This window comes from Spodoptera frugiperda, chromosome 11 (assembly GCF_023101765.2).
Source record: "Spodoptera frugiperda isolate SF20-4 chromosome 11, AGI-APGP_CSIRO_Sfru_2.0, whole genome shotgun sequence".
NCBI lineage: Eukaryota > Metazoa > Arthropoda > Insecta > Lepidoptera > Noctuidae > Spodoptera > Spodoptera frugiperda.
In genome coordinates, this window is record NC_064222.1 from 7,482,013 (window position 1) to 7,509,274 (window position 27,262).

At 36.9% G+C, this 27,262-nt stretch overlaps 2 protein-coding genes and 2 long non-coding RNA genes across 13 annotated transcripts in view; 3 read left to right on the top strand and 1 right to left on the bottom strand.

The window, feature by feature from the left end:
* Positions 1-27,262, bottom strand: part of LOC118274492 (phosphatidylinositol 4-kinase alpha) — a 67,522-nt gene that overhangs the window by 23,714 nt on the left and 16,546 nt on the right. For 2 of the 9 annotated variants that reach the window (XM_050696933.1, XM_050696932.1), the window contains exons 3-17: positions 11,912-12,636; positions 11,717-11,830; positions 10,967-11,144; positions 10,404-10,457; positions 8,946-9,046; positions 8,343-8,493; positions 6,624-6,819; positions 6,172-6,282; positions 5,341-5,514; positions 4,607-4,817; positions 4,013-4,124; positions 3,204-3,215; positions 1,501-1,774; positions 870-971; positions 232-433 (exon numbers count right to left, since the gene is read on the bottom strand). In XM_050696933.1, the coding sequence (XP_050552890.1) occupies positions 232-433; positions 870-971; positions 1,501-1,774; positions 3,204-3,215; positions 4,013-4,124; positions 4,607-4,817; positions 5,341-5,514; positions 6,172-6,282; positions 6,624-6,819; positions 8,343-8,493; positions 8,946-9,046; positions 10,404-10,457; positions 10,967-11,144; positions 11,717-11,830; positions 11,912-12,636 (2,717 nt within the window). The remainder of the gene's footprint in view (positions 1-231; positions 434-869; positions 972-1,500; positions 1,775-3,203; positions 3,216-4,012; positions 4,125-4,606; positions 4,818-5,340; positions 5,515-6,171; positions 6,283-6,623; positions 6,820-8,342; positions 8,494-8,945; positions 9,047-10,403; positions 10,458-10,966; positions 11,145-11,716; positions 11,831-11,911; positions 12,637-27,262) is intronic. The other 7 variants (XM_050696937.1, XM_050696938.1, XM_050696931.1 and 4 more) reach the window with 5 other exon arrangements.
* Positions 13,506-14,638, top strand: LOC118274495 (uncharacterized). Its single transcript, XR_007705746.1, has 3 exons — positions 13,506-13,546; positions 13,689-13,779; positions 14,534-14,638. It is a non-coding gene; the product is annotated as an uncharacterized LOC118274495 (long non-coding RNA).
* Positions 17,668-18,991, top strand: LOC118274494 (uncharacterized). The gene is made up of 3 exons (XR_007705739.1): positions 17,668-17,714; positions 18,338-18,432; positions 18,685-18,991. It is a non-coding gene; the product is annotated as an uncharacterized LOC118274494 (long non-coding RNA).
* LOC118281711 (uncharacterized) lies at positions 21,725-26,716 on the top strand. Of its 2 annotated transcripts, none has more exons than XM_050696996.1 (4): positions 21,725-21,851; positions 25,209-25,248; positions 25,565-25,669; positions 26,565-26,716. In XM_050696996.1, exons 1-4 carry the CDS (start codon positions 21,801-21,803, stop codon positions 26,648-26,650), a joined length of 282 nt encoding a protein of 93 aa, XP_050552953.1. In that variant the 5' UTR covers positions 21,725-21,800; the 3' UTR covers positions 26,651-26,716. The 2 variants fall into 2 exon arrangements, with proteins under 2 accessions (XP_050552953.1, XP_035458289.2); XM_035602396.2 differs by lacking the exon at positions 21,725-21,851 and adding an exon at positions 24,369-24,509.

Genomic DNA, 27,262 nt, shown 5'->3' on the forward strand with positions numbered 1-27,262 from the left:
CTTAAGTACAAAAAGGTCCCACGCAGAGCTGCGGACTACCTAACGGATTACCGGGGCTCCAGCTCGAAAAGCAGGAGTAGAAACGGGTGGTTTTTAGTCAGTAAGAGTCTGACACTCCCTCGCCACACCCAAAGGCGTGAGAAGTCATTGTATAATCCCCCCCCCCCTGCTTCAAAGGTACAAAAAGGTTCTTTTGGGACCATAAAAAAAACAATATCACCAACAACTTACCCGACAATTCCACAACAGATGCGGGAATCGGTCCACCAACCCCGCGAGCCACTTGTCAGCGACCCTTCTGATTTGTTTATGTATATGGTTGAAGTTGACCAATAGGAACTGCGCGTGTTGCTCTAGTTCACGCTCTCGAGACTCGTCCTTTACTTTATCTGACATCACGTCTAGGAATTTCTGGAATACCTTGTCTCCGACACTGGAAATTATACCGTCAAGCGGGGTGAATAGATGTTAGAACATTTACCCAATATTCACCCCTCTCCTGTATCTATTCACCCTATATTACCGTAGTGGTTTTCAGATAATAATAATTATTATGTTTATTGATTTAGTACTTGAGTCGTGTAACCCTCCAAATTTTTACATTTATTCATCAACAGATTTGATTAGTTAGCGTGATAGTTGAAAGTTCGAATGTATAGTTTGATGTGAAGTGGCTGCACGGTTGGTATACGCTGAGCAACCGTCTGCCAGCGTGTAGTGAATTCGATTCGGTGCATTTTATAATACTAACACCTTGTATAATAAAACCATTATACAGGTCAGATAACAGTTTTCAATCAAACACTAAAATGAACTCTAACAACAAAACAACAAGAATCAAATTACAACAACATCATGGTGGTACGTACCTGGCAACACATTGCCACATACCGGTCTTGTCTTTCTGTAAAGCGGAGTCACTCAAATACTCTATGATCGGCAGCAGACTCGGTTCCGGGGAGTTTGATACTCTGAAATGGAAGAATGAGAAGACATGCCTTTATGGTACAGTATAGTACACACAGGTACAGTAAATTGGTCTCATCTTAAATTTAATTCGAAAGAAAGTATTTTGATGGATACCTTATGAGGAAAAAAAGTATAGAGGGCTTACGAGTTTATTTTACGTTTAATGAGATCGAAATGAGAGTGTTTTCGGCGGTCTGATTTGCCGGCTCGATTGAACCAATTAGAGCGACTAATGTTACAGATGCTACGTTGCTGTGGATGCGTTTAGATTCCACCAATCATGTTCATTGGTGGTTAAACTATGATTTTTAATAATGTGGAAAGATGCATGCTATGAATAGTTTCCCTACTATCGATACGTATACTCTAGCTGCACATCTTACTCGCACAGCTATAGATTAATATCGGTGGAAACGGTCACATAATTTCACAACTTAGCTATTATATCTTCGTAACATAGTTATATAGCACATCTCTAGTGGAAAAACACCCTAAGGCGCTTAAAATTTCAATCTTACTAAATCCACTCACCTCAAAGTCTCCAACCAATAAACGCTCAGCAAATACATACACGGTGCAAACGTCAGTTTATTCACGAACACCGTCACCTCGGGCGAATGGTCCAATAAATTCGAAATTTGAGTCTTTAACTCTTGAAGTTCGTTAATCGAGACCGAATCGTTGCGGACGGCAGACGTGTATTGAAGCTCTCTCATTTCCGAACGTAACGACGTTTGAGAGACAAGGAAGGGAGATTTGACTGCTATCTCTTTTACTCCGGCGTACCATTCTTGAGGCCATAGTCCTGTAGAAGTAATTTGTTTTTTTTTATTAGTTGTTGTTGTTTTTGGATGAATAGGGATGATGACTGAATTTATAGTGGGTTCAGATGATAAGTATGGAATATTGGACACTTTTTTAATGTAAATTAGAAATTATGGTACTACATTGATTTGAAATTTTATACGCCTTAGTATATTTGATTCATTTTAAGTGACCTTTTCAATACTAACTGATGGACTAAATCGTTTCTTTTTATACCCCGTCATCATCCCTATTAAAGTTTCATTTATTATTTCATATTGACAAGATCTTTAAAGATCATTTAACAATAATCTTAGTATGAGTTTGCTTTACGTTGAACGAAAACGAAACGAGAACGCGTTCGGCGCTCTGATTGGCCGGCACGAATGAACCAACCAATCAGAGCGCCGAACGCACTCTCGCTTCGATCTCGTTAAACGTAAAACAAACTAGTACTAAGGCCTTCACACACTTGGAATCAAATTCAATTAATAATCATAATTAGCGAATTAAAAGGGAGCTTTATCAATTCACACTTAGTACTGTTATACAATAAGAATAATAATAAAAATAATGGCGAAACAAAACATCACTCTTCACTCAAAGCGTTTTCTATAAAAAAATACCTACAAAAATAATTTAGTACGATCTAACAATGACTTCTAAATAACCTAGGAAGCACACTCTTTTAAAACATAATTAATAATTAATGCACACACTACAAACTTTTGTACAAACATTGGCCAAATGTTTTGATCAAACTTTGTTGGTTGATACACTGGATTAGGTTGGCGGTGCTATATCTTTTAGTAGTGGTTATCTATCTACTTACCATGTAATATATAAATGATCTTATATAGTACTTAATTATAATATAATAAGGTCCATTTTTCAACAAATACAATAATTTTGATTCGGTAAGATTTGAACATTGAAAAAGGAATATGAAATCACTTGTTTTTTTTTTATCTAAAACCAGATAGGTATTTGGAGCATGCTTGGCTAGAAATTGAATTGAAGATTACTGTTTCGGTAAACAATAAATCTTTAGGAATGTGTAGAATTGAAATTCGAAGAAAGTTCATGTGAATATAAAAATTGGAGAAATTGGTTTATTTAAAATAAGGGGGAGAGGGGGGTAACTTTGACCCAAATTCTACAACATGAATGTACTACAAATGTAGAACAAAGCGTATATTCGTTTTTCGTTGAGTTATTATGCCGGCAACGCACTTGTAACGCCTCGGGAGTCCATGGGCGGTGGCAATCGCTTACCATGAGAGTGATCCGTATGCTCGTTTACCGGCTTATACCACAAAAAACATATTAAATAGACCACTACTAATCGACATAGCACCACTGTAAAAAACTTCATCAAACCATACAACATTCATCTATAATACAATATTTCTAGAAGCATGGTTACTCACGCTTTCGCATGGCTACAGGCGTTGCCATAGAAGAAGAGATAAAATCTTTAGATACATCTATAATTATGTAACATTTCATATTATAATATATAGTATAAATTATATATAACATATATATACAATCCACAGACTGAGAATAGAATAGTATGTGCTATTTTTTTGGAAAGAAATTTAGTTTTGTAGTTGTGTTTGTGTGCGTGGGCGAGGATTTATTTTTCAAAGTCAAAGTCAAAGTTATTTATTTCAATTAGACCGGGAAAGCACTTTTCAACGTCAAAAGCAAATATTAGAATATAAACAAAACAAAATGTCTGTCTATCGGTCATACCTCTAGTGAAGCTATTTGCTCGTTCCAAAATGTAGATTCCTATGGAGAAAAACGAGCAAGAAACTCCATAGGTTTTGTATATAAAAATAGTCAAGTTAATTGCCAAAGTATGTAATAAACAAAATAAAGAACTCTTCAGTTACAACTGAAGAGTTGTTCTTTCGCATCTAATTATGTTACAAAAAGATGTTCAACTTTTTAGTAAACGATTTTACAAGTAAAATAACATCTTAACGGTTAGGAGAATTCAGATTAACTCTTAGAGTAGACTCAAATAGATCTTGATATGTATAAAATTTTAGATACTATATCAACATATCGTAACATTATCATTAAAAGACACAATCCGCGCCCACGCAACACAATCCCACAAAAATTTAAACTTAGCAATATAAAATTTAATTCGTGGATAAAGTCAAAAGGTAATAACGAATAAATAAATAGATAGAATAATGAACTTTAATACAATAGTAATAAGTACCTGATTCCGCCGCAGTGAATCCCATCACGACGCAGTAGAGCCAGAAATCTTTGAACAGCTTGTGGAGACGAGGTTTCGGGTTCCTTATTGGGGGTAGCCTTTTTACTAGGACCTGTGGGGGAAGAAAGAAATAACATATTTCATTAGTTGATTGTTTTTTTCTAGTAATGGAAGGCAAGTCACAAAGCTAGTTAGCTAACATTGCTTAGGATGAAATCTTGGTTAGATTTTTTTGATACAGTTTATTATTTTTTATTAAAACTAGCTGGCTAGGCATTGCTCGCGTAGATTATGGGATTTGTGAGTATATATAATAAGACACTCAAATTTTATTTATTAGTCTAGACTAGATGTCAGATTTACGTTGTATTTGACTTTGGGTATTTTAAAATTATACTTTTGAACACATTTCACTTATCCAAGATTATTATAACATTAAACCATAAGTATTGATTTAGAATGTTTAAATGCTTAATTACATTTACCTTTTCTTAAGAAGATGATTATTTTTATTTATTTATATGTATATTGGTGAACTAAATACCATCGAAGTAATAATTTAATAGTCAACCACCCGACCCGTTTATAACTCACCGCAATAACAGGAATAAGAACACCCAAGTTCCCAGCACTGCCTGACGCCTTCAACACGGGAGCTGGTGACCGATCAGTAGCTCGTTCTCCCCCCAAACCAAGCTGTACGAACAGCTCGAGCAACCTCGTCAACAGCTCGAGCCGAGCTGTAGTACCGCGGACGTTAGCTGCTATGTTCGCTAGCGCGTTTAATACGGCGCCCGACACGTGTCTGGTGACAAGGGGTTATTTAATAATGGGTATTAATTAGTAGGTCGTAAAGATTAGAATATGATTGGGATGTGTTTGTCATAACAGTGATAGAAGCAGGTAATAGTAATGACTGTTGCTGGCTAGTTTAGATTTTGGCTGATACTGACAAGAAGGTTCATAATAATTATTTCCAAAATATTATGGAGTAGAGGTTAGCTATAAGCTCTCTTTAGTTATATGACTTAGGTCCTAGATAGACTATATCTTTTTGACGGATAAAGTTGCGGATGAAAGATTTTTTATAACGTTTTTTAATTCTAACACTAGGATTTTCTCCTGTGTCGTGGGTGCGTTTACAAACATACAAGTTCACATGCACATGACACCCAGACCCAAAACAACTATATGTGGATTACACAAAGACTTGCTCCGTACGGGAATCTAATCTCCCGTTACACGTCTCATGGCAGCCGGTTGCCCAGCCATACCCACATGAAAATCAAATTGCCAATAAAAAATATAACACTCTAGTCTCCACTCACCTATACTGCTTCTTATCATCAGTGTGATGGTAAGCAGCGCTGGCAGCTTCCACTGTGATGACGGTGAACATTCGCATGATCTCGTCGTGAGCCGGACCCTCAGGACTGGCCAGCGCCATGCAGCCCAACTGGTCCACTATCAATGTGTCTAGGGACGATGGGGCGCGGCAAAGTCTGTGAATATTAGTTCATTAAATAAGTAATTGGTAGATTTATAAATAGTGCATAAATGATTGAATGATTGATAAATTGATACTTGATTGATGATTACTCTTCATGACTCTCTCAGAGGTAGTAATAAAAGCAAAAAGTTGTCAAAAGATTGTACATCATCATGACTGTATCGTGAAAAGTAGTGATAATTAACTAAAAATCCTGCACGTCTGCGCACGCTGCTCATGATGAAGAGTCTCTCTGTAACTAGAAACTTATAGAGCTTTTCTCCATTAATATACGTAAGTAAACCGTGATATTTTAATCAAGATTGTACAGTGTTCAAATCTCAGAGGTCTAAATTAAGAATAACTGCGGTAATCAAGCGTCTATGTTTTATCACGTATTACAAAATGTTCTACAATTTCATAGACTGAAAATAAATACAAAACCTTGCACTTGGAAGTTTTAAATAGCATTTTAAAATACCTTGTATATTTGATACACATAACAATGATGGTAAGTGAAGTAGTAGCGCGACAATCGTCGTTTCATATGTCACGGAATGTTGCTTATGAATATGATCCTCTAGCATGGCTTAAAAGTAGTCAAATTCCTCGTTAAACAGATGCGTGAGAAAGCCAATAACATATTAATTAATGATGATAAGCGTCTCACCTTTGCTGGAAGAACTGTAGAATAGTATCTGTGGTCTTGGGCGTGTCCTTCAGCGCCACGGCGACATGTCCCAACATTATCACAATATTTGTACTTATCAACGACGACTCACTGGAACAAAGATATTATTATAACAACTAACTATTTATATTAGGAAAATAAGAATTTAAATAAGTTGGGCCGTCAAACGTTATGAAGGGTAACTGGTAATTAGTGAAGGATATTTAACATACGTGATTGAACTCATAATTTCAAACAACTTTCCCAAAGAAACTCTTTTTGTATATGTACTCATTAACTTTATTTTTATCACGAGTATACAAAAAAGTTTCTTTGGGAAAGTTGTTTGTAATCATGAATACAATCACGTGTTTAAATATCGTTCACTAATTACCAGTCACCCTTTATAGTGGAAACGAGCCTTTTAAAGACCAACACATAAAACCCCTCACCTATCACTAGTCTCAGCAGTAAACAGCCGATTACTGACGGACCCGACGAGCGCCGGTACACAATACGGGTCGACAGTCAACGCCGCTTCCAACGCGACACACAGGTTCTCAATGGCGGCGTCCCGAAGTTTCTCGAACGGCGTCGACTTCACCGGCACGCCAGTCTCTGTTAACCCTTGGAGCTCTTTGCCCTGAACTAAAAGGGACTCGGTCATATTTCAAACATAACACCACGCCCGTTTTCTTTTTGATTTGGTTCGGTTGAGGTGTGAAGTAATTCGAATAGAAAGAGAAAGATAATGATTTTGAGAATTCATTACGAAAATTGTTCTTAGTACGAGTTTGCTTTACGTTTGAAAAGATCGAAATGATACTCTCATTTCGATCGGCGCGTTGATTGGCCGGCTCGAATGAACCAACCAATCAGTAGCGCCCTCGTTTTCAACGCGGTTTCGTTTCGATTACGTTAAACGTAAAACAAACTCGTACTCCCTCTAGCCTCAGAAGCAATTATCTAAGGGGTCGTCCATTAATCAAGTGAGGTTATTTAACGATTTTTTTATCTTCACTCCTCCTTGGTGACCCCCACCCAATATTTATTACTACATATTTTTTAAAACAGCGAAAATGAGTGAGGTTTTATTTTGTAGGTAATGCATGTACACTAATAAATATCATCTAAATTGGTTGGTTTAGAAATGCATAATCGTCTGTATCTGTACTTATGGAATAAAACAAAAAAATATTATTATTATACTCTTTTATGAAAAACCCACACATTACCTCGTTTAAGGTTTAAAATTCCCGCGTTTGGCAAAAAAATATATAATTTTTTGTCGAACCCCCCTCCCCTAATTGAGTCTCACGTGATCAATGGACGTCCCCTAAATAAGGCAGGGTCATGTTTGCTAGCGAGGGTTGTCGCATTGCTAAAGGCTCTACTATAAAACAGGTCTAAGTATCCACTAAAAATATGCTAATCTCAACGTATTTAACTCTGGAAGCAAGTTGCTAATAAACTAATTGAACTATGTACAGGTACATCTTACTAGCATTAATAAAATCGAAAACACTCACGAAAATATGTCCGAAGCGTGGTATCGTCTAATGGAAAGTTAAAAATATTTGTAAGACTAAGAAGGTATAGGAAAGGGAAAGAACTAATAGATTTTTTTTTACTTTTAACAATATTTTGGAAAGTGGAAGCTTTCTTGGCAAAAGGGTCAAAGTCAAAATTATTTATTCTAATTAAACAAAAATAGATACTTTTGAAATGTCAACAAATAACGAAATAAACCATAGTCTGTCAGTCTGTCCGTCACTGAAGCTGCAAAGTCTAGCTTCGAATAAAGAAGAACGAGGAAGAAACTCCATTCGCCACTTTAAAAAAAATACAAGTTTACAATTTCTCTGATACGAAGAAAAACAAAACTTAAAACAGCAGGGGCCTTAGTCTGCTATTAGGTTGCTATGTAGGTTGTATAGCTCCGTCCCTCTCGCACTGCTCAGTGATCGACCATTCTGACACAATTGTAATAGCAGACTAAGGCCCCAGATAGATAAAACTTCCTACCAAGTATTCCGATACAAAAATTCAAAACAACGTACAAATAATCTTAAAAAAAAGGACCCTACTCCTCACAAACCAAATCGTGAACAAACAAAACGAGGCGTGGTGTTATGTCCTATCCAAACCAGGTACTAAGATAAAATACTTACGTGTGACCTTCATATGTTCTTTGCCAGTTTTCTCCAACTCCAACTTGTGTAGCTTGAAGAGTATGGGTGAAGGAGTCACCAGGAAGTCTCGGAGACAGTATATCGATGTGTTCGCTATCGTCGGGAACTTTGTTGCTAGTTTGCCGAGTCCCTGTGGGTAAGTTTGTGTTAGTGGGGGAGAATAAAATTATTTTTTGAAAAAAAGCGCTTTTCCACCAGGGATGTGAAACGCTACGTTGCTGTAGATCCGTTTAGCTTGCACCAATCATATTCATTGGTATACATAGTTTAGCACTGGTGGAGACGGACTCTGCTAAACTATGTTTTTTACGTGGAAAGATGCGTACTATGGATGTGTGCTATGGAAAGATTTGTCAAAAAAATCAAGTGCTTAAATTTAAAAATCTTAGAGGAAATCTATATCAGTCTTTAAAATCGCCCATGATTGCAAAGCTTTACATGATAAAATGATATTTATTTTGCAAATAGGTTACAATGTAACTCTTTTACAAGTCAATCTCTTAAATAACTAGATGAGGCAGTACATGAATATTAACTCTTTTAACTATCTACCAAAAGTTACTTATCTGTTTGTATACTTACTTCAAGACAGACCATCAGCAGCGGCATATGTGCAAGTATCAACTTGTGGTTATGATTGGAGTTTATCTTCTCAGTTAAACGTCCACATAACGAATCCGCACCTACAAAACAAACCAATATTTTAACTGTACAATTATACATATGTATCAAAAATAACACATCCTGTATATTGATCTTGTATACAGTTGTTGTGCGAAAATGGACTGTGTGAAAACGAGATAAGGTTGCAGTTATTCTAAAACATTGTCTTTCAAATATCAAGTACGCTTCATGTATGTTGGTATAGAGTTATTGTGCGAAAATGGACTGTATTGCAACGAAATAAGGCCGCATTTATTTTAAGCACAATATGGTTTTAACATTCATGAAGTATGTGCGTAAATGGACTGTATCGCAACGAAATAAGGCCGCAGTTATTTTAAACACAATATGGTTTTAAGTAGAATCGCTTGGATAGATTATTTAAGAGACGTTAAGAAGGATTGTATTTGATTGATGTATATGGGAATCAATGATGTGATGACGTCTGGCAGCGAAGAAATAACATAATGAGTTGTTCTAAAATAGTCTATATTGCATAAAGTCGCTTTTCACTCATTATTTATTATTAAAACGATTATGGCTCTTAGGTTACATGAAAAATAGACTACATTGCAACTATATAAGGTCGCTTTTTAAAAAAAACCTTATTATAATGACATATACTTAAGTTAAAAAGCGTGTGTTCCAAGCTAACGGTTTTTATAGCGATATTTATCTTTATTGTTTTTTTTAAATACATACATAGATACATAATTATTATGTAAAATTATATACTAACTACAGGGTATTAATATCGGAATAGTAATAGGGACAATCAATACTATTTGTTATGTTAGTTAAGGATGATAAAAACCAAAATGAGATAAGTAAATATGTAATAAAATAAATAATGTTTATAGCTTTAGTTTATAAGTTGTGGCGATATCGGCTCTTTAAATTTCAACTATATTTTTATAAAAGTAACGTTTAATTTGGTTTATAGTACAGTCGACTCTCATTAATTCAAACCTTCGATAATTCCAATCTTCCTATGATTTCAATTTAAGTTATCACGAGGTCCCTAGAAAACCTCTTTACTATTTCGACAGTAGTAGTATAAAGGAATACATTTTTATACAATTTGTAATCTACTAATCAATACAATTCGACGTGACCAAATTACTCGATAATTCCAATATTACAGAGAGAAAGGGAAAGATAGATCTCAAAACTTGCAGTAGTATCGATATTTAGGGTTAATGCGAAATATGCAACTCATATTTTTTTAAACCAAGCAGAAAGGATACAATAGGCACATTCTATATCAAATTAATCAATCATCGCGAAATTAGACTTTATACACAAAAGCCATAAGACTGATATTAGTACGCTTGCGGTTAGTTTATACAGGGGTGTCACTCTATCACTCGCCGGTACCTATTAATATGGTTAGAGCGTTTATAAGAGCTGGTACATGATAGTCCCCGTCAACTGCAACACCATAATACAATACATATATTATAAAATAGATATCAAGTTTCTAAAGACATAATAAAAAAAACTTAGTTAAATATTCTAAAGAAAAAAATAATTCGTTTTTGTGACACCCTTTGTTTCAGACAGTTCTTAGTGTCATTGTATTAAGGGTGAACCTCTAGAAATATTAGTATTGATAATTCCAAGTTATAAAATCCGGATTTTCGGGCAATGTTTTTAACTCAATAGATGGTTTTGTATGTTACAGTATATCTCACGAGATATACTAGATAATTTATTAAATAATAAATTATCTAGTATATTATTAAATAATAAATTATCTTTAGAAACTTGACAAAATAAAGAAATTAATAAATAGATAAAGCAAAAATAGACTTAACAGAAAAAAAACAGAGGAATAATAGAAATACAAAAAAAAAGAGAAACAACTACAAAAGACCAATATAACTTTATAATCCAATCTGAATTAGACTGTATCAACAGAAGATAAGGTTGAGAATTACCTGTTTCATCGCCAATAGCCCAGACAAGGAGGTCGACACAGGCTGAGTTAGCCATCACGTTGACCTTGAACTTGTTGACGGTTGCGAAGTTACTCTCCCTGTCTTCTCGCTCGGAAGCATCGTGGTGCCGACTCTGGAGTTCTGTCTGACCACTCAGAAAGAGGCATTTTACGAATTCCTGTAATTGGAAGATTGTTTTTTGTTGAATTTTCTGTATTGAACATTGTGTTTAAGTCGCAGTTGATGAACTCAATTTATCAAAAGCCGGTGATAGTTTATAGAGGGCTTTGTACGAGTTTTGTTTTACGGTTAACGTGATTGAAAGCAGAGCTCGTTTGGCGCTCTGATTGGTTGGTTTCTTCGCCCAGCTAATTAGCGAAATCGCTCTCTTTTCTATTTCATTCAAGGTTACTGACAAAACACACACAACAACATTACAAAGTTTGAAATAACATCTACGCTTGACAGAAGAATTGAGGATCGCCATTTTAAATGTTTATCAAAGAACGCCGCTTCCAAGTCTCAGTCAATGTGATGTGTTTGTATATATGATATGTCAAATGTGATACATAGATTTGATTTGTGGATTTGATAACTGTAGTTACCAAATTCTCGCAAATCAAAATTCTCAGTAGTAACCGCTAGTATAAACTTTGTGCCTGGTATGCACGACCTTTTTATAAACTTTAAACATCGGCTAGCCCTTGGAAGTTCGAAAACTCATAGCTGAAGCTTCTGCCTGTTTCTTACCTGAACATCTTTGGTGAAGGGACCAGGCAAGTCCTTCTGATGCTGCAGCAATTCTCGTAGGAGAGTCACCATCACCAAATTCAACGTCTCCGAAAAGGACTTGTATGGGAAGACCTGGAAGAAGAATGGATATAATTAATCTTCTATAGTAAGTTACAAGTCTGTTAATATTTTTAAATGAAGTATAAATTATACCTGAATCTGTCCAGAAGCATAAATATCTTCCGCCTCTTCATCCAAAAACGCTAACAAATCTTTGGTAAGCATCTTCTTCGCTAAAGACAAAATCGACTGGAGGTAAGTCACGTAGAATTGTACATTGATCCTCTTTTCTGGAGACTCAGAAAACCTCATATACGGAAACTGGTTGAAACTGGATCCGAATTTGTGGAAGAAGTAGGTCGTAGGATCGTAAGGGACCGAGTTGTAACTGTGGAGGGAACCTCTTTTGAGGGTCCCTCCATTACTATCAACGGTATCATTGCCATTTTCCAGAAGACTCTCGTTGTTCGGATTCAGATTGCCTGATAAAGACCTTGGGATAATAGGCCTGAATTGGTTGAACTTCCTCTTCTTGTCCAGAGTGGAATATTCGAAGTTTGGCTCCGGTTCCTTCGTCTTAACTGGACTTGGAGGCTGGGGGAACAGACGGCAGAGAAGAGGAGGGTCTACCGTCGCGTATCGTCCCATAGACCTAGCCAAACCTATTAAGATAGGAATAGTACTCTTGCAAAGCTGTAGTTTAGATGTAGTGCTGGAATAATCCTTGCTTTCATGGCAATTGATTATAATCTTTGTCAGGTTGGACATAAGTTCAATTTGCGCTGTGATGATCTCCTCTCGCAGTGAGGGCTGTTTCGTAGCGATGTCTGAGAGCAGGGTATTGAGACAAAAACTGAACTTTTCTGACATCGGTATACCTGTAACAATACAAGGTTTATTTAAATTTATTGTTCACGATTTATTTATTTATTTAACATTTATTGGTACGCTTTAATTAAAGTTTTTTATTATACATCGTAAATGAAGATAAAATCGCATAATTAGAGAGGATATAAATAGGTACCATTGACTGTTTGTTTATGCACAGTTCCATAATTTGTACTTCGAAGTGAGAGTGACACAGCTGAGCGAAAATGTTCAAGAAACTACTTCTACTCGTACTAGTAGTCACAATGTTTGAATACGTAAGTTTACACCTTTTTATATTCTTTTTGGTACAACGTTGAATAATTTAGAAGCTATATTAAATGTCAATCACGGTACAATTGCCTTTTTTCATTTTCAGAGCGTGCAACAAGACGGCGAAGCAGAAGGCAAGTTTCCAATCACTAAGTACAATCTATAAAACTGAAAGTAGGCAGTAAATATCGCCATTAAGTACTGTGACAAAAAGACTAGAATCGGATGGTGATAAAATTATTGTAGAAGATAGATTAGATACAATGAAACCATATTTATTGAGATAGTCCAGCGAAATTTCGCCTTTATGATTTTTGACGCGCGTTGATCTAGTCTGTATGTTCTACCACTATTAGGTAGTGGTAACACAAAGACATTAAGTAGGTTGTGCAGGACAAGTTAAAGCTAAGAGTGTTACCACACCAACCCATTGCTCCCATCGATCGACATCGGTTGATGTTGATGTAGCTTGTTTGGTAGCTTTAATTGATCGACAGGTACCGGTCGACTAACCAATCGATCGGTTGCTGTTCGATGGCATCGATCGACGTTGATCAGGCTGATTTCGAGTCTGTCTGTCTATGTATATTTTCGTTTTAATATTTTCAGTTACAGCCGGCATCACCATCAGTAGTTCGGGCGCACTCGGTAAGAAGTATATTTATGTATCAATCAAAAAAAAAAAAAAAAAATTAGCTTCTCAGTATGAAAATCTTTGGTAGATGAGGTCATAGTCCAGCACGATTCTCAAGAGCTGTTGTGATAATAATAATGAATAATTCGTTATCAGGTATTGTGCTGGACGGACTTCCAGTAATTGATGGAGACATAGACGTTGATTTTAGCGGCGGCGACGAAAAATAGTAAAACTAGCCTACTTGGTAAGAACCATTCAATCGATTAACGTTAACTGTTTTATGAGATAAGCTGGCAAACGAGCAGATGGATCACCTGATGGTAAGCAATCGGCACCACCCATGGACAAGTCCGAAACAGCAGAGGCGTTACAAGCGGTGTATTGCCAACATTTTGTGACTTAGGAATTTGAGGACATTGGGGAGGTAATTAGGCCTCCGGTAACCTCACTCACACGGCGAAACACATCGCAAGAAGTGAATATTAGGTATAAGTTAACCGTGTATTATTTTTAATATTTATTTCATTATCTACAATGTGATAGGGGCGAGACTTCTAACCCGTTAAGGCTGAATACTACATCTAATTTTAACGACAAAAGTCCTGGGTCGAAGGGGTCGAATCCCCTCCCCCTAAAAATTATGGCCATTTTAATATTTGTTTTTACTTTTTTTGATATCAAAGGTTGTATGCGTCGTAGAAACAAAAAAAAAGACGACAAACGGTAGCTAATAACCTTGGCTAACTAATTCATTACTTTTTTCATATGTTTGATAATGTTTTGGTGAGAAAAAAAATAATTTGTGAATTATTCTTACCGAAAAAATCACTATTTTCCTATATTTTCAATTAGGGGTTCAACCCCCATATTATTTTTTTTTGTCGATAAAATTAGATGTAGTACTCAGCCTTAAAGGGTTAGAAGTCCCACGCCTATCACATTGTATATTATTCCCTTTACGGACGAGGTGGGAAATAACATTTTAATTTTCTTTTCAGATGGATTAATGGTTCCTAACGACATAATCAACACAAATACCGGTATATTCACAATGAGTGCACTTATATTTTACTAATAAAACATATTGGCGTGAACAATGTGTATCAACTTATTTCTTTTTAAATTAATTACCGCTAGAATAGATATTATAGTTGTGCCCTGCATTGAGGGGAAAAATCATCCAACGATTACGATGAGACGGTAGGGAGTCTCAGACTCTTACTGACTAAAAACTACCCTGTTCCTACCCCTGCTTCAAATCGGAACCCCGGTAACCAGTAAGATCGTCCACAGCTCCGAGATTATAGTTGTATTCTAAAACGCAATAGCCATCAGACCACAACAGATGGAGCCCAATAGTTCAGATGCCCGGAGTTGCGGACTGACAAATGATTACCGGAGCCAGAACCCCGGAAAGAGATGGTTTTTAGTCAGTAAGAATTTGACACTAAGAAGGAGAAGACATTACATGATTTTTACCCTTCATAAAAAAAATGCTATAGCGCTTCGACATTGCACTAGTGTAAATTAAACCTTCAGTTTAAGTCAAAATGTTTAAAAACTGATAATCTCAAAAATAAAAGAACATAAAACAAGAATATTTCAGCCATAATGAACCTAAAGTATTTCCATTACATTATTACAATATTCCACAAAGATAATAAAAACAGTTAAATGAAAAAGTAATTTTCTTTTACACCTTGTAGTCGCAATTAAAACTAGTGAGATGTTAACTACAAATGAGTTGGCAGCCATCAGACTCACACTGACTATAATTAAAAACACATAATAGAAAACTCATTGCCGTATAAACAACATAATCATATGTTTTTACGAGTGCTAACAATGTTTTAAATGTGTTGCGTGACATTTGTACATAAAATACATATAGTCAAGGTAGTAGAATCATCATATCGTTAGAGAACATGATGATTTTTTCGAAACTGTTATCGAGAAAATTAATACACGTGTGTTTAATAAAAAAAAAATGTTCGGGATGATGACGGAGTATGAAAATTCTAAAAATCTATTTAGTCCGTCAGTTCGGCAATGAAAAAGTATTAATAATAAAGATAAAACGAATCAAAATTTAAGAGTGGGAGCAAATACGTCATTTCTACGTATAAAATGTACCTAGAAGTGACGTCACGTGATATTTCAAATCGATATATCTTCGAAAGCATTTATTTCCGTAAGAAAATAAAAAATACATGTCTAATATTTTAAAATAATCTACAAGACAGACTTTCAAATTAAAATTAGTCATCTACCCTATTATAAACCACCACGTTATCAGACTTATTCAAACTTGATATAAACTTCGTTGGGTTATCCAATAACTCTTTGCCCGACACAGAAAACCACCTCGACATAGAAATCAATGAACATTAGTCAGTCTAGGCACCACAAGACCAACGGGACAATAATCATAAAGTATTTAATGAGAACATTAATGATGTAGGAAAGTAATTTGTACGAGTATTACTACTTCTGATATGTCCATAAATATCAAGATGATTGGTACAGTGAAATAGAAGAAACATATTCACAAGTGAGCGGATACTGGATTTGTTTAAAAAAAGTATTACACTAAGCGTAGAAACTATTAGAAAAACTGCCTTGATTTATGAGCTATCAAAACGTTAAATCTATTATACAAAAATAAGTCGGGTTTCCTTCCTGACGCTATAACGTCAGAACGCACGAACCGATTTCCACGGTTTTGCATTCGTTGGAAAGGTCTCGGAATCCGTGAGGTTTATAGCAAAGAAAATTTAGGAAAAAATTAAGAGAATAGAGCTTAAAGAGCCATCAGACCACCACAGATGCCTAATCCGGAGCTGCAGACTACCTAGCGGGTTACCAGGCCTTCGGCTCAACGGGGTGGTTTTTAGTCAGTAAGAGTCTGACACTCCCTCTCGCCTCACCCTGGCGAGAGAAGTCATTGGATGATTTTCCACCCTCAAAAACAAAAAAAAAACTCTAAAACAAATAACAGAAAAAAAGACCATATCCATTTTTCAATCTATTCACACATTTAAGTATGCATCATAATTAGAAAGATAAAATCTGAAGCATCACATACTACGTCAATATATTACGAGTTAGTTGCACGTTACATAGTTATCACTGTCATATAAATACAGCATCCTACTATGTCCATGCACAGTTCCATAATTTGTACTGAGAAGTGACCAGTCCTGACCAAAAATGTTCAAGAAAGTATTTCTACTTGTACTCGTCGTCATGATGATTGGAGATGTAAGTTTTCTAGACAATATCACTACATACATAGTATAAAACAAAGTCACTTTCTCTGTCCCTATGTCCCTTTTGTTTTTAAAACTACGCAACGGATTTTAACGGAGCCCGAGACCTTTCCAAAAAATACAAAACCGTGGAAATCGGTTCGTGCGTTCTGGAGTTATAGCGTCAGGAAGGAAAACCCGACTTATTTTTATATTATAGATGTAATGTTCTTGATTTTCATTATCACCATACACATATCATATCAGTCTCGAGTCGTGCACCAAGTACTACATATTTCCTATGTATTTTTATATGCTAGTATTCAATCAGGCCGCTAATTTTCCGCCATCACCTACATCCAAATCCATTATTATTACCATTAAGCGTTTATATCAACCATCATTATACGCATTCCTGATTTCGTTATATTTTCCTTTTTCAGAGCATGCAACAAGGCGCAGACGGCGGCGTAGGAGGCAAGTTTCCATATATTCAACAAATCTGGTCGTTTGTCAAAGATTTTACTACTTCGATCATCCAGAACGGTAGTTTTAATCAATTTTGGAGTACCCCAACACTTTCTCACGCCATAAATTAAAATCGACAATGACCCTTGTATCCACGAAATTGATGATTTACGTGGGGATCTCCGGCAACCACTGCCTTAATATTTGGTGACGATCAAACAATCTTATATTATTTCCATTTAAAAATAAACTAAAGTCAATGTTATTGGTGGTAGGTGTCGTCTCATGGTATGCGATGATGCGGTCTACAATAGAACACGTCTGCCCATAAACAACCTATTCATTCGAGACTTGACGACACCCAGGTCGGACCCTTTAGGAATTATCATATTAAATCGTATCCTTAATCGTATATTTTCAGGAGGCGCCAGTTTCGGCATGGGAGGCGGCGCTGGCGCAGGTGGTAAGTTTATGTTACAGAAGCGCGATTGCTACTTAGCAGTCTTGTGTTGCAATGGGTCTTGCGTTGCATTCCCGAGTTGGACAATATTATAAGATTTACCCTTCACATGTTTTTATGGAATAGAGGTCAACGAACATACGGTTCACCTGATGTAAGCGATCAGCGCCGCCCATGAAACCCCGCAACACCAGAGGAGTCACATAAATATAAATAAATAGTCGCATAACCGGTAGATGCCAGTAAACGCTAACTCTTTAAAATTAGACCTACATATTGGTAATAAGTAATATTTCATACATTTTAAACTAGCAATTGTTAACTTCTCCGTAAAAATCATTAATTGCAAACAAGTCCCTACTCTATTCTTATAAATCCTGCGAATTTAATCCTGTGTGTAAACTCGAATGAAACAGGGTCGTACCTTTTTCTTTTTGATGACGGGGGGAAACCTTCAAAAGACGCCTAGCTTTTTGGGGATAAAAGACTAGGGAGTGTGGGATTTTACCTCACTAAAACCACCCCGGAGGCCACCCTCAACACCGGTAAGGGGCACCGGGTCCTCAGGATCGTACCTACTAACGGAATTTACTGCTGTGACTATTATTAAAGTTAAACATTGCTAGCAGGTGGTGCTGGAGGTGGTGGTGAAATGGGATTCGGGTTTAACGGCAACGCAGGCGCTGGCGGCGGCGCTGGCGGTGGCAAGTAAAACTACCAGGTAAGATAAATTCAACTCAATCATTTATTGACGGCTAAGATAAGACTAAAGAATTAGCGCCACTGGCAGTATAGTCAGCATTGAGACTCGGTTGCCATCAAAGTAAAAGAAAAGAAAATAAAGAATATATAAACAAAGCAAGCACAGTTCAGTTTACAATTCGTAAACTAACTTGTATAAGAACTAAACATTGGATAAGCATTCTAAGATGAGTGAAAAAAAAACCTACATTAAAAATGTATCTTATTTCAGATGGAGAACAAATTCACACTAACGACTTGCGACACAAATACGAGATATACCTGAAATGTACTTAGATTTTACTAATATGAGTGTAATATAGATATTTACTAATAAAACATGTTGGTATCAAACATTTTTTTAACCTTTTGAACGCCAGAGCGTAAACACATCGGCGCCCCTTCTACGCCAAGCCACAAATTCAGTACAAAAACCTACAAAAAAAATAGTGATTCCAACATCTTAACGAAAAGTTATCGATAACCAATGAATCCGTGCTTTTCGTTCTATATTTTTTAAATAAATATTATTCGTTGCATTGGTCTTTTATTTAACTTGACCCTATTTGGTATCATACTATCATTAAACAGCAGTTACTAAGTTCTAAGCAACCTAAAAGCAAACATTAGAACTACAAACGAATAAATCAATAATATAATAAGGTACATCACTAATCTGGTTCGTGACGTCATCCGCCGACGTGAAGACACGTCTCTGGCGTGGCTGGCACGACTTTTGACAACTTTCTCGCATGCGAGTAGGGATGTGATCATGTGATATTGTGGTACATAAAAAATAATAATATTTTATTATTTAAAACAATTTAATCATTTTACATATAATTATTAGTCGGATTCTTCGAAACTTGGCAAACTTATGTCATCCAAGTCCTTTTGCTGTCTTACTTTTCTTATTACGTTCAGTATATTGACATATGTGACTGACCGTTTTTCTTCTGGCACTCGATCCAATTCAAAAGCGACCAGTCTTGCGAACGCCGCATTTCGTGGGTCGCTAGGTCCTGGTCCTCGTATAGAGATATTGCTTCGGAAAATTCGTCATCCTCTTCTACATTTCCTAACACACGAAGGAGTTCTTCAGTAATCATTTGACTGTCAGCCATTTTTAATATAGCCTCGCACAATAATAATGCTTCAAATTTTAATATTACCACCGATCATAATAATAAATGTAGTAAAGCACTAGCAGACTCCCGTAGCGCTAATGACGTCACCGCTTGACGTCCATTCCCGTCTGTGGCGTACAGGTAACTAGACGTCATTATATATTAAGAGCTCATAGACATGAGCTCTTACATAGGGATGCGCGAGAGTGGACAGTAAACTATCGATTTAAGGATATCAATTATAAGTTCTTTTCCACATTTTTTTAAATATGAATATTCAGATACGAATATTTGTCAGTAAAAAGTAATTGTCAAAGTAATAGTAAGCTACTTTCAATAAAATATTTCATAAATTTGGAATATAAGTTACCTTACCTACCCATCACTAGCTGACGTGTCTTGACGTCTGTGGCGTGGGGAAATACACAATTTTACGGATTTCGATTAGCAATATTTGACGATTGTTTTTTCTTGTGAATTCAAATAATGAATATATCTTTGTGTCAATTTACAATATTTCACTAAAGTAGTTTGAAATAATAGGAAAAAGAAACACAGAAAACTTAATTTAGTATATTTATTTTGTATTTAAAAAATGTCGTTTTCTTGACGTCTATAGACGTCGGTGGCGTGTTTGGCACGATTTCGTTAGACGTCTATAAACGTCCGTGGCGTTCAAAAGGTTAATAAAGACAAGTAATCAGATATTACGATGCTTTTCCACCAGAGATGTGTTATACTACGTTGCAGTGGATGCGTTGGCTTTCACCAATCATATTCATTGGTACACACACAGAGCATAGCACTAGTAGAAACGGACTCAGCTAGATGTAGGATCCAATTTAAAGAAGTTATACGAGTTTGAAACTTCAGCATTTTATGTATCTAAGGCAATTGTGTGTGGGAGAGCCATCCTTCGGCACGAATGGGCCGGTTCGACCGGAGTAATACCACGGACTCACAGAAAATCGACGTGAAACAATGTTTGCGTTGTGTTTCGTTGTATAGGTAAGTGAGATTACCTGAAGCCCAATCTCCCCAAACCCCCATTCCCCAACAACCCTTAAATTTGTAACCCCCAAAAGGCCGGCAACGCACTTATAACGCCTCTAGTGTTTCGGATGTCCATGGGCGGCGGCTAACTGAAGCAGTACAAGCTAATAAAGGTTCTACATTAGTGCCTCTCAATGTTGAGCCTATACTAGAGCAGAGAGGGTGTATAGCTCTGTTAAAATTCGTTATGGATTATGGGACCCATCGCGGTTGGAATTCGGACATAAATCAAATAATCAGTGCCAAAGACATTAAGATAAAAACATACCTCTTAGAAGATAATTAAGTACTTCTTCCTAATTAAACGCTATAATACTTAAAACCTTGATTTTCAATAATCATAAAATCCTGAGACCTTAGTCAGGCATACCCATGCAAATGACCTCGATAAGACCATGAATAACATAATACCTATCACGTCCAACCATGAATCTATGTCATCACAATATTTACCTAAACTTGAAATACCTATGAAGACAAAGTAATAGAAAGATTTGTATGGAGTGACTTTGAAAAGCAACTGTGTACACGGTAGGTACATTAGAATAAATATTTTTATTTTCGAACTCAGGCCTTACATGGACATGGAAAAAGAAAATAGGCTTTAGGATTATGTAGTAGAGCTGTTCTTGTTTTTGATGATATAAGCCGGTAAACGAGCAGACGGATCACCTCATGGTACGAGTAAGCAATTGTCGCCGCTCATGAACACCCGAAACATCAGAGACATTACAAGTGCATTGCCGGCCTTTTGGGGGTTAGGAATTTAAGGGTTGTTGGGAAATCGGGAATTGGGAAGATTGGGAAGGCTACGATGTCGTTTACAAAAGGAAAATTGGGCCTCTGGTAACCTCACTTACACAATGAAACACAACGCAAGCGTTGTTTCACGTCGGTTTTCTTTGAGCCCGTGGTATCACTCCGGTCGAACCGGCCCATTCGTGCCAAAGTATGAAATTGCTAGGAAACACTTGTACTTAAGGCACTAAAGCTATTAATGCTAAAACAATATCTATTCCATTAGAGTCTTCACTAATAAATATAATCCATCGTTTACTTAGAAAGGTACAAGTAGATCGGAGTAGCTGATACCAGTATAAATACAGGCGTCAGTCTGTCCATTCACAGTTCCAGATTCTGTACTGCGAAGAGACACACCAGAACCAAGATGTTCAGAAAATTATTTCTTCTCGTACTCGTCGTCATGATGTTTGGATACGTAAGTTTTTATGATCTTTTTTATTATTTATGTTAGCTTCCATTCACGGCACCACAGGGTCCCAGACCTTTGGAAGGCGTACGAGGAGCCGAAGCTAACTCGCAGAGGCCCGTTGAACAATTTTAATCTATGTGAAATGGGACATCAGCCGGCGATTATCCCTGTATGCACTATGGAAGTGCACCAAAGGACAATCCCCGTTTGATGCAGGACTATTGTGAGATATGGTAAACGAAAATGGGTGTGGGTGGCTATGGAATAGTTAACCGGTTAACTATGGAATACTATGGCCCCTGCCCCTCACCAATATTGATACATACGGATAAACAGGCAGGGGGTGACTAGCAAACTCGATTAATGGGCCCCCGGAAAACGCCGCCATCTTTTTTATTATTATTAAGCTTTCTTTCTTTTTGCCTTTTTCTAATTTGATGTCATATTTTATAAAGAGCCCACCACAACAAGTCAAGGGTTCATTCTTGGTTAAAATAGGTACATTGTTATATTTGATAGCATATAATGGTAAGCTTCCACAGGCCCGCATCGTACGCATCGCACTCACCGCACGCAACGGATTTCAGTTTGTCTTGTATAGAAACTCATACAACTGCGTCCACTGATCCGCATCGTACGCACCGCATCATCAGTAATGCCTACATGCGATGCGTACTGGTGACGTACGATGCGAGCCTGTGGACGCTTACCTTTAACCTTCAGAATTATGTGGGATACATGTCCTTTAGTGTGATGCTTCTTTTTTAGTTGAATCCTTTTTTTAATTTAAATAAATAAAAAATTCTTCACAACTTTCCGCACCAACTCCAATTGACTGCACGGTTGATGCGGCAGCTGGGCAACCGGCTGCCACGCTAGAGGGGTTCAATTCCCGCACGGAACTACTCTTTGTGTGATCCACAAATTGTTGTTTCGGGTCTGGGTTTAATGTGTGTGTGAACTTATATGTTTATAAACGCATTCACGGCACTGGAGAAAAACCTAGTGTGGAGCAACATTATGTTTAAAAGAAAATTATTGTGCCTATCTATCTACTCCGCCCGCATAATTATCATAAGATATAAAGTACTAATACAAAGTATTTTATTTCAGAGCATGCAACAGCAGATTGAGGGTGGTAAGTTTATTGAAATTTTGACTTTTTTTAATAGCCATAAAAACTGTTGCTTAAGTTCGATTGAAAATAATGCCCGATATTATATGTTGTAAAAAAAAATGTTAAATGAGTAGCAGCGCGACAGCCGTAGTCGCCGCGTCCTTGTCGGAGTCCGTGTTTCCTGATGGGTATAACCTGGTTGTCTTCAAAGCCCGAATATATAGGTTGCTTATGGGCAGACGTGCTCCATCGTAGGCCGCATCATCACTTACCATCAGGCGAGATAGCGGCCAAACGTTGACCCATTAAATATATATATAAAAAAAATGTTGTTCAGTTTCAGGTGATGCATCTTTGAGCTTAGGGGTCGATAATATTAATGCTGATGGTAGTGGCGGGACGCCAACCGGTAAGACTATAACTCCTATAAAATCACACTTTATATTATATTCTTTTACTACATTGGTCCTTCTCCACATGAGAAGAGGTCTTTGGTTAGCAGTGGCCACTTATAGGCTGTTGATGTGACATTGCTCTTCATTGGGAAATTTTAATTTTTTGCTAAGCACATTGGGGCCCCCGTAGCTCGGAAGCCCCGTATAATTGATACAGCAGACACGGCGCTACCTACGAACCTATTACATTATCTCATTATTATTATTTTTTTTCAGTTAATCGAGCCGCCAGGAATGTAATTGGAGCTGGTCGCGGCTCGGGTGGGGAGGGCAAATGAAGAATTGTTTAATTTTGACACGGATATGATAAACAATAATGATTCTGAATATAATATTTAATAATAAATTGTAGCTTGCAATCACTGTCTTTTATTTATTTTTGGGATCATCTTTCATTCTCTAACTCATTAAGGATATCTAAATTCTGGTGCCTAACTTAATATGAAATAGCTAAAACACGCTAAGCCAAGCGAAGCGCAAGGACTTTAAATATTTTCTCAAAACAGTTAATAGTTTTTATAAGAAGGAGTATCAGACTCTTACTACTAAAAACCACACCGTTCCTACTCCTGCTTTTCGAGCCGGAGTCCCGCTATGTAGTTCGCAGCTCCGGATAAGGCATCAGCCACATTGGGCCCTATCTCTTTGAGGCCGTACGCACGGGCGGCGAGCTACCCTAGCTCGCCGTCCGCAGACCCGGACTTACAGTGGCGGGAGATCGCCGCGCGAACCCCAATGTCAGGAATGGTATTCAGAGACTATGGAACGCTAATTGCTACGAATATTTGATACCTCTTTCGAAACACCAAAATATATTATTGAAAAGAAACAGCTGTTCAATGTTTCATATTTACTTAATATACAATTGAAATTTTGTTTGTATTTTGATAAACAATAGACTTCCAAAGTACACAGTTTGTATGGAAAATATTATCCATCGTTTATTTACAAAGGGTAGCTGATACCAGTATAAATGCAGGCGTCAGTCTGTCCATTCACAGTTCCAGATTCTCTACTGCGAAGACACACACCAGAACCAAGATGTTCAGAAAATTATTTCTACTCTTAGTCGTCATCATGATGTTTGGATACGTAAGTTTTTAATAATCTTTTTTATTATTACTAGGCTTCCTTTCCAAAGACCTCGTTCTAACTTCTCTCTCTCTGTAGTCGGCCCCTCTTGACTAAGGATATCGTGGTCTTCATTGGATTCGCATTTGAAGCGAATTATTTGTCTCCATCGGTTTCTGTCCATCGCATCGTGAACGAGTTGGTGGAATCCGGTGGTAGACGCTGTTCTAACTTGGTCGGTGCTGAGTCTTAATGAGATTGGACTGATAGTATTTAACATAGAGCCTACTGCCACTTGCGTACCACATCCTACCAAAGATCACCACATTCTGGGTGCTAGCATATAGCTGATACGTGCTGTGATATATACACGTACTGTGGTATGCTCTTTACTGACGTTTCTTTTTTCTAATATATAAAATTCTCGTGTCACAGTTTTCGTTGCCATACTCCTGCGAAACGGCTTGACCGATTTTGATGATTTTTTTTGTGCTTATCCGGTATCTATGAGAATCGACTAACATCTATTTTTCATCCCCCTAAATGTTAGAGGTAGTACAACCCTAAATGTTTTAATTTTCCGCGGACGAAGTCGCGGGCAGAAGCTAGTTTAAATTATATTTTTAACTTTTTATACCAGTGATAACGATGTAGAATTGAAATCTAGTCCATCAGCCTGTTTGGTAAAAATGTTTACTAATAATAATAATTTTATTTCAGAGCATGCAACAGGGTGGAGGAGGCGGAGCTGGTTCTGGTGGTAAGTTGAATTGAAAAAAGAAGAAGAATTGTATTGTGAACCTGTTTGAAAAAGAGTAACCTATAGAGTGTCTTGCTCGTTCTTCTCCGTAGGAATCTACACTTTGGAACGAGCAAATAGCTTCACTAGAGGACTGACTGACAGACAGACATTTTTTTTTTTTTTTATAGTAATATTTGCTTCCCGATGTATTTGAAATAAATAATTTTGACTTTGACTTTAATGAGATTCCGCCTTTTTTGAGTAGCCATAAAATCTGTTGCTGAAATACGTTTGAGAATAATACCCGATATTAAATGTTGTTGTCCAATTATAGGTAATGCAGGTTTCGGCTTCGGTTTCGGTGGTAATGCTGGTGCAGGTGGCGGAGGTGCCGGAGGTCCCGGAGGTGCCGGCAATGGTGGTGCAGGGGCACCCAACGGTAAGACTTCAACTACTTTGAAATCACACCTTATATTCTTTGACTACATTGGTCCACCTTCTCCAAGTGAGAAGCGGTCTTTGGTTACCAGTGGTCACTTATAGGCTGTTGATGTGATGACGTGACATTGCACTACGAGAAGTTCAGATGAACGCATATAAATCAGTACGTACTATGTACCGTTTTTATTGATGGCGGGGAGACCTTCAAAGGCGCCTAGCTTTTGAGGAGAAAAGACTTAGGGAGTGTGAGATTTTTACCTCACTAAAACTAACATCTAGTACTCTTTGTACTTGCTCCGGAGCCCCCACGATGCAACGCCTGTTACGGCATATCCCTAAGGATTTATTATACAACGTGTAACAAAAAGGGGGTATACATATCAAGTGCACGGTTTCTAGATAACATAACAAACGATACGGGAAGGGTTTTTTAAACTCATGTTATCATGGTACCAAGTTATGAATTTTTCAAATCGGGCCGGCGCGCGAATCAAAATTTGATAGACAGGTACTAGGCGATCGGATTGACAGAAGAAATGTTTCGTAATATTAGCGAGTGATCCCTATAGTGTTGTGACACGTTTGGATGATTTGAAATCAAGAACTATGCGATATCAAATATTTGGTACATTTTTTTTTTATAAACGTATTTTAAGCTGAAACTTTGTGTAGAGATTCTATTCAACGTGTATTCATCAGGGCTTCTTGATGTATATGGGTATTTTGTTACACGTTGTATATCTACCTACTTTTAATTTTGATGATTGAGATGAAGAAAGCGAGGTGTGACAAATAAAGATTGTATACTAACAGACAAACGTATAAAACATCACGCAACGAAATCCGTAAAATTGGATGAACCTATTAGGTATCTATGTAATTTCTTTTTTCAGGTAAGGGAGGTAACTTTGGCTTTGGTTTAGGCAAGAACGCAGGAGCTGGTGGCAATGGCGGGGGCGCGGTGGGATTTGGCAAATAAAGAACTGATATTTTTTTTAAATAAACATACTTAATATAATATTTATTAATAAATTGTAACTCCCTATCACTGTCTTTTATTTATTTTTGGCATAAACTCTTCCGTTACTGATGAGTGTGATGAGCGACTAACAGATTTAACGCATAACAGAATGTATTTGTAAAATAACTGTTTATTACCATTGGGGAGTATTATGGTGCGTTTCCACCAGAGATCTGCTATGCTACGTTGCCGTGGATGCGTTTGGCTTCCATCAATCATATTCATTGGTACACATAGCTTAGCACTATTGGAAACGGACTCAGTCAAGCTGTTTTTATATGGATTTTACTTTTTTTATATATTTTACTTTAGTAAAAAAAACAAATGCCAGACGTCCATGAAAAGACAGATAACAAAAAGAAAAACAAGGGAAAACAAATTTAAAAAACATGTTTTCCTAGATAACTTATAGGTTCCAATTTAGTCTGCAACTAATTGCAATTATTCAAATATATGGATAAACAATGTCTGCAAAATGTAGGATAGTCTGTCTGGAACATATACTAACATATACATACAAACATATACTATACATCGTCGATATAAATTCACATGCGCAGTTTCACAATT

Coding starts and splice junctions, on each gene's coding strand:
- LOC118281711 (XM_050696996.1), top strand. CDS start 21,801: ATGTTCAGAAAATTATTTCTTCTCGTACTCGTCGTCATGATGTTTGGA. Junction 25,249..25,564: donor AGGCGGAGCTGGTTCTGGTG/GTAAGTTGAATT, acceptor GTCCAATTATAG/GTAATGCAGGTTTCGGCTTC. Junction 25,670..26,564: donor TGGTGCAGGGGCACCCAACG/GTAAGACTTCAA, acceptor TTCTTTTTTCAG/GTAAGGGAGGTAACTTTGGC.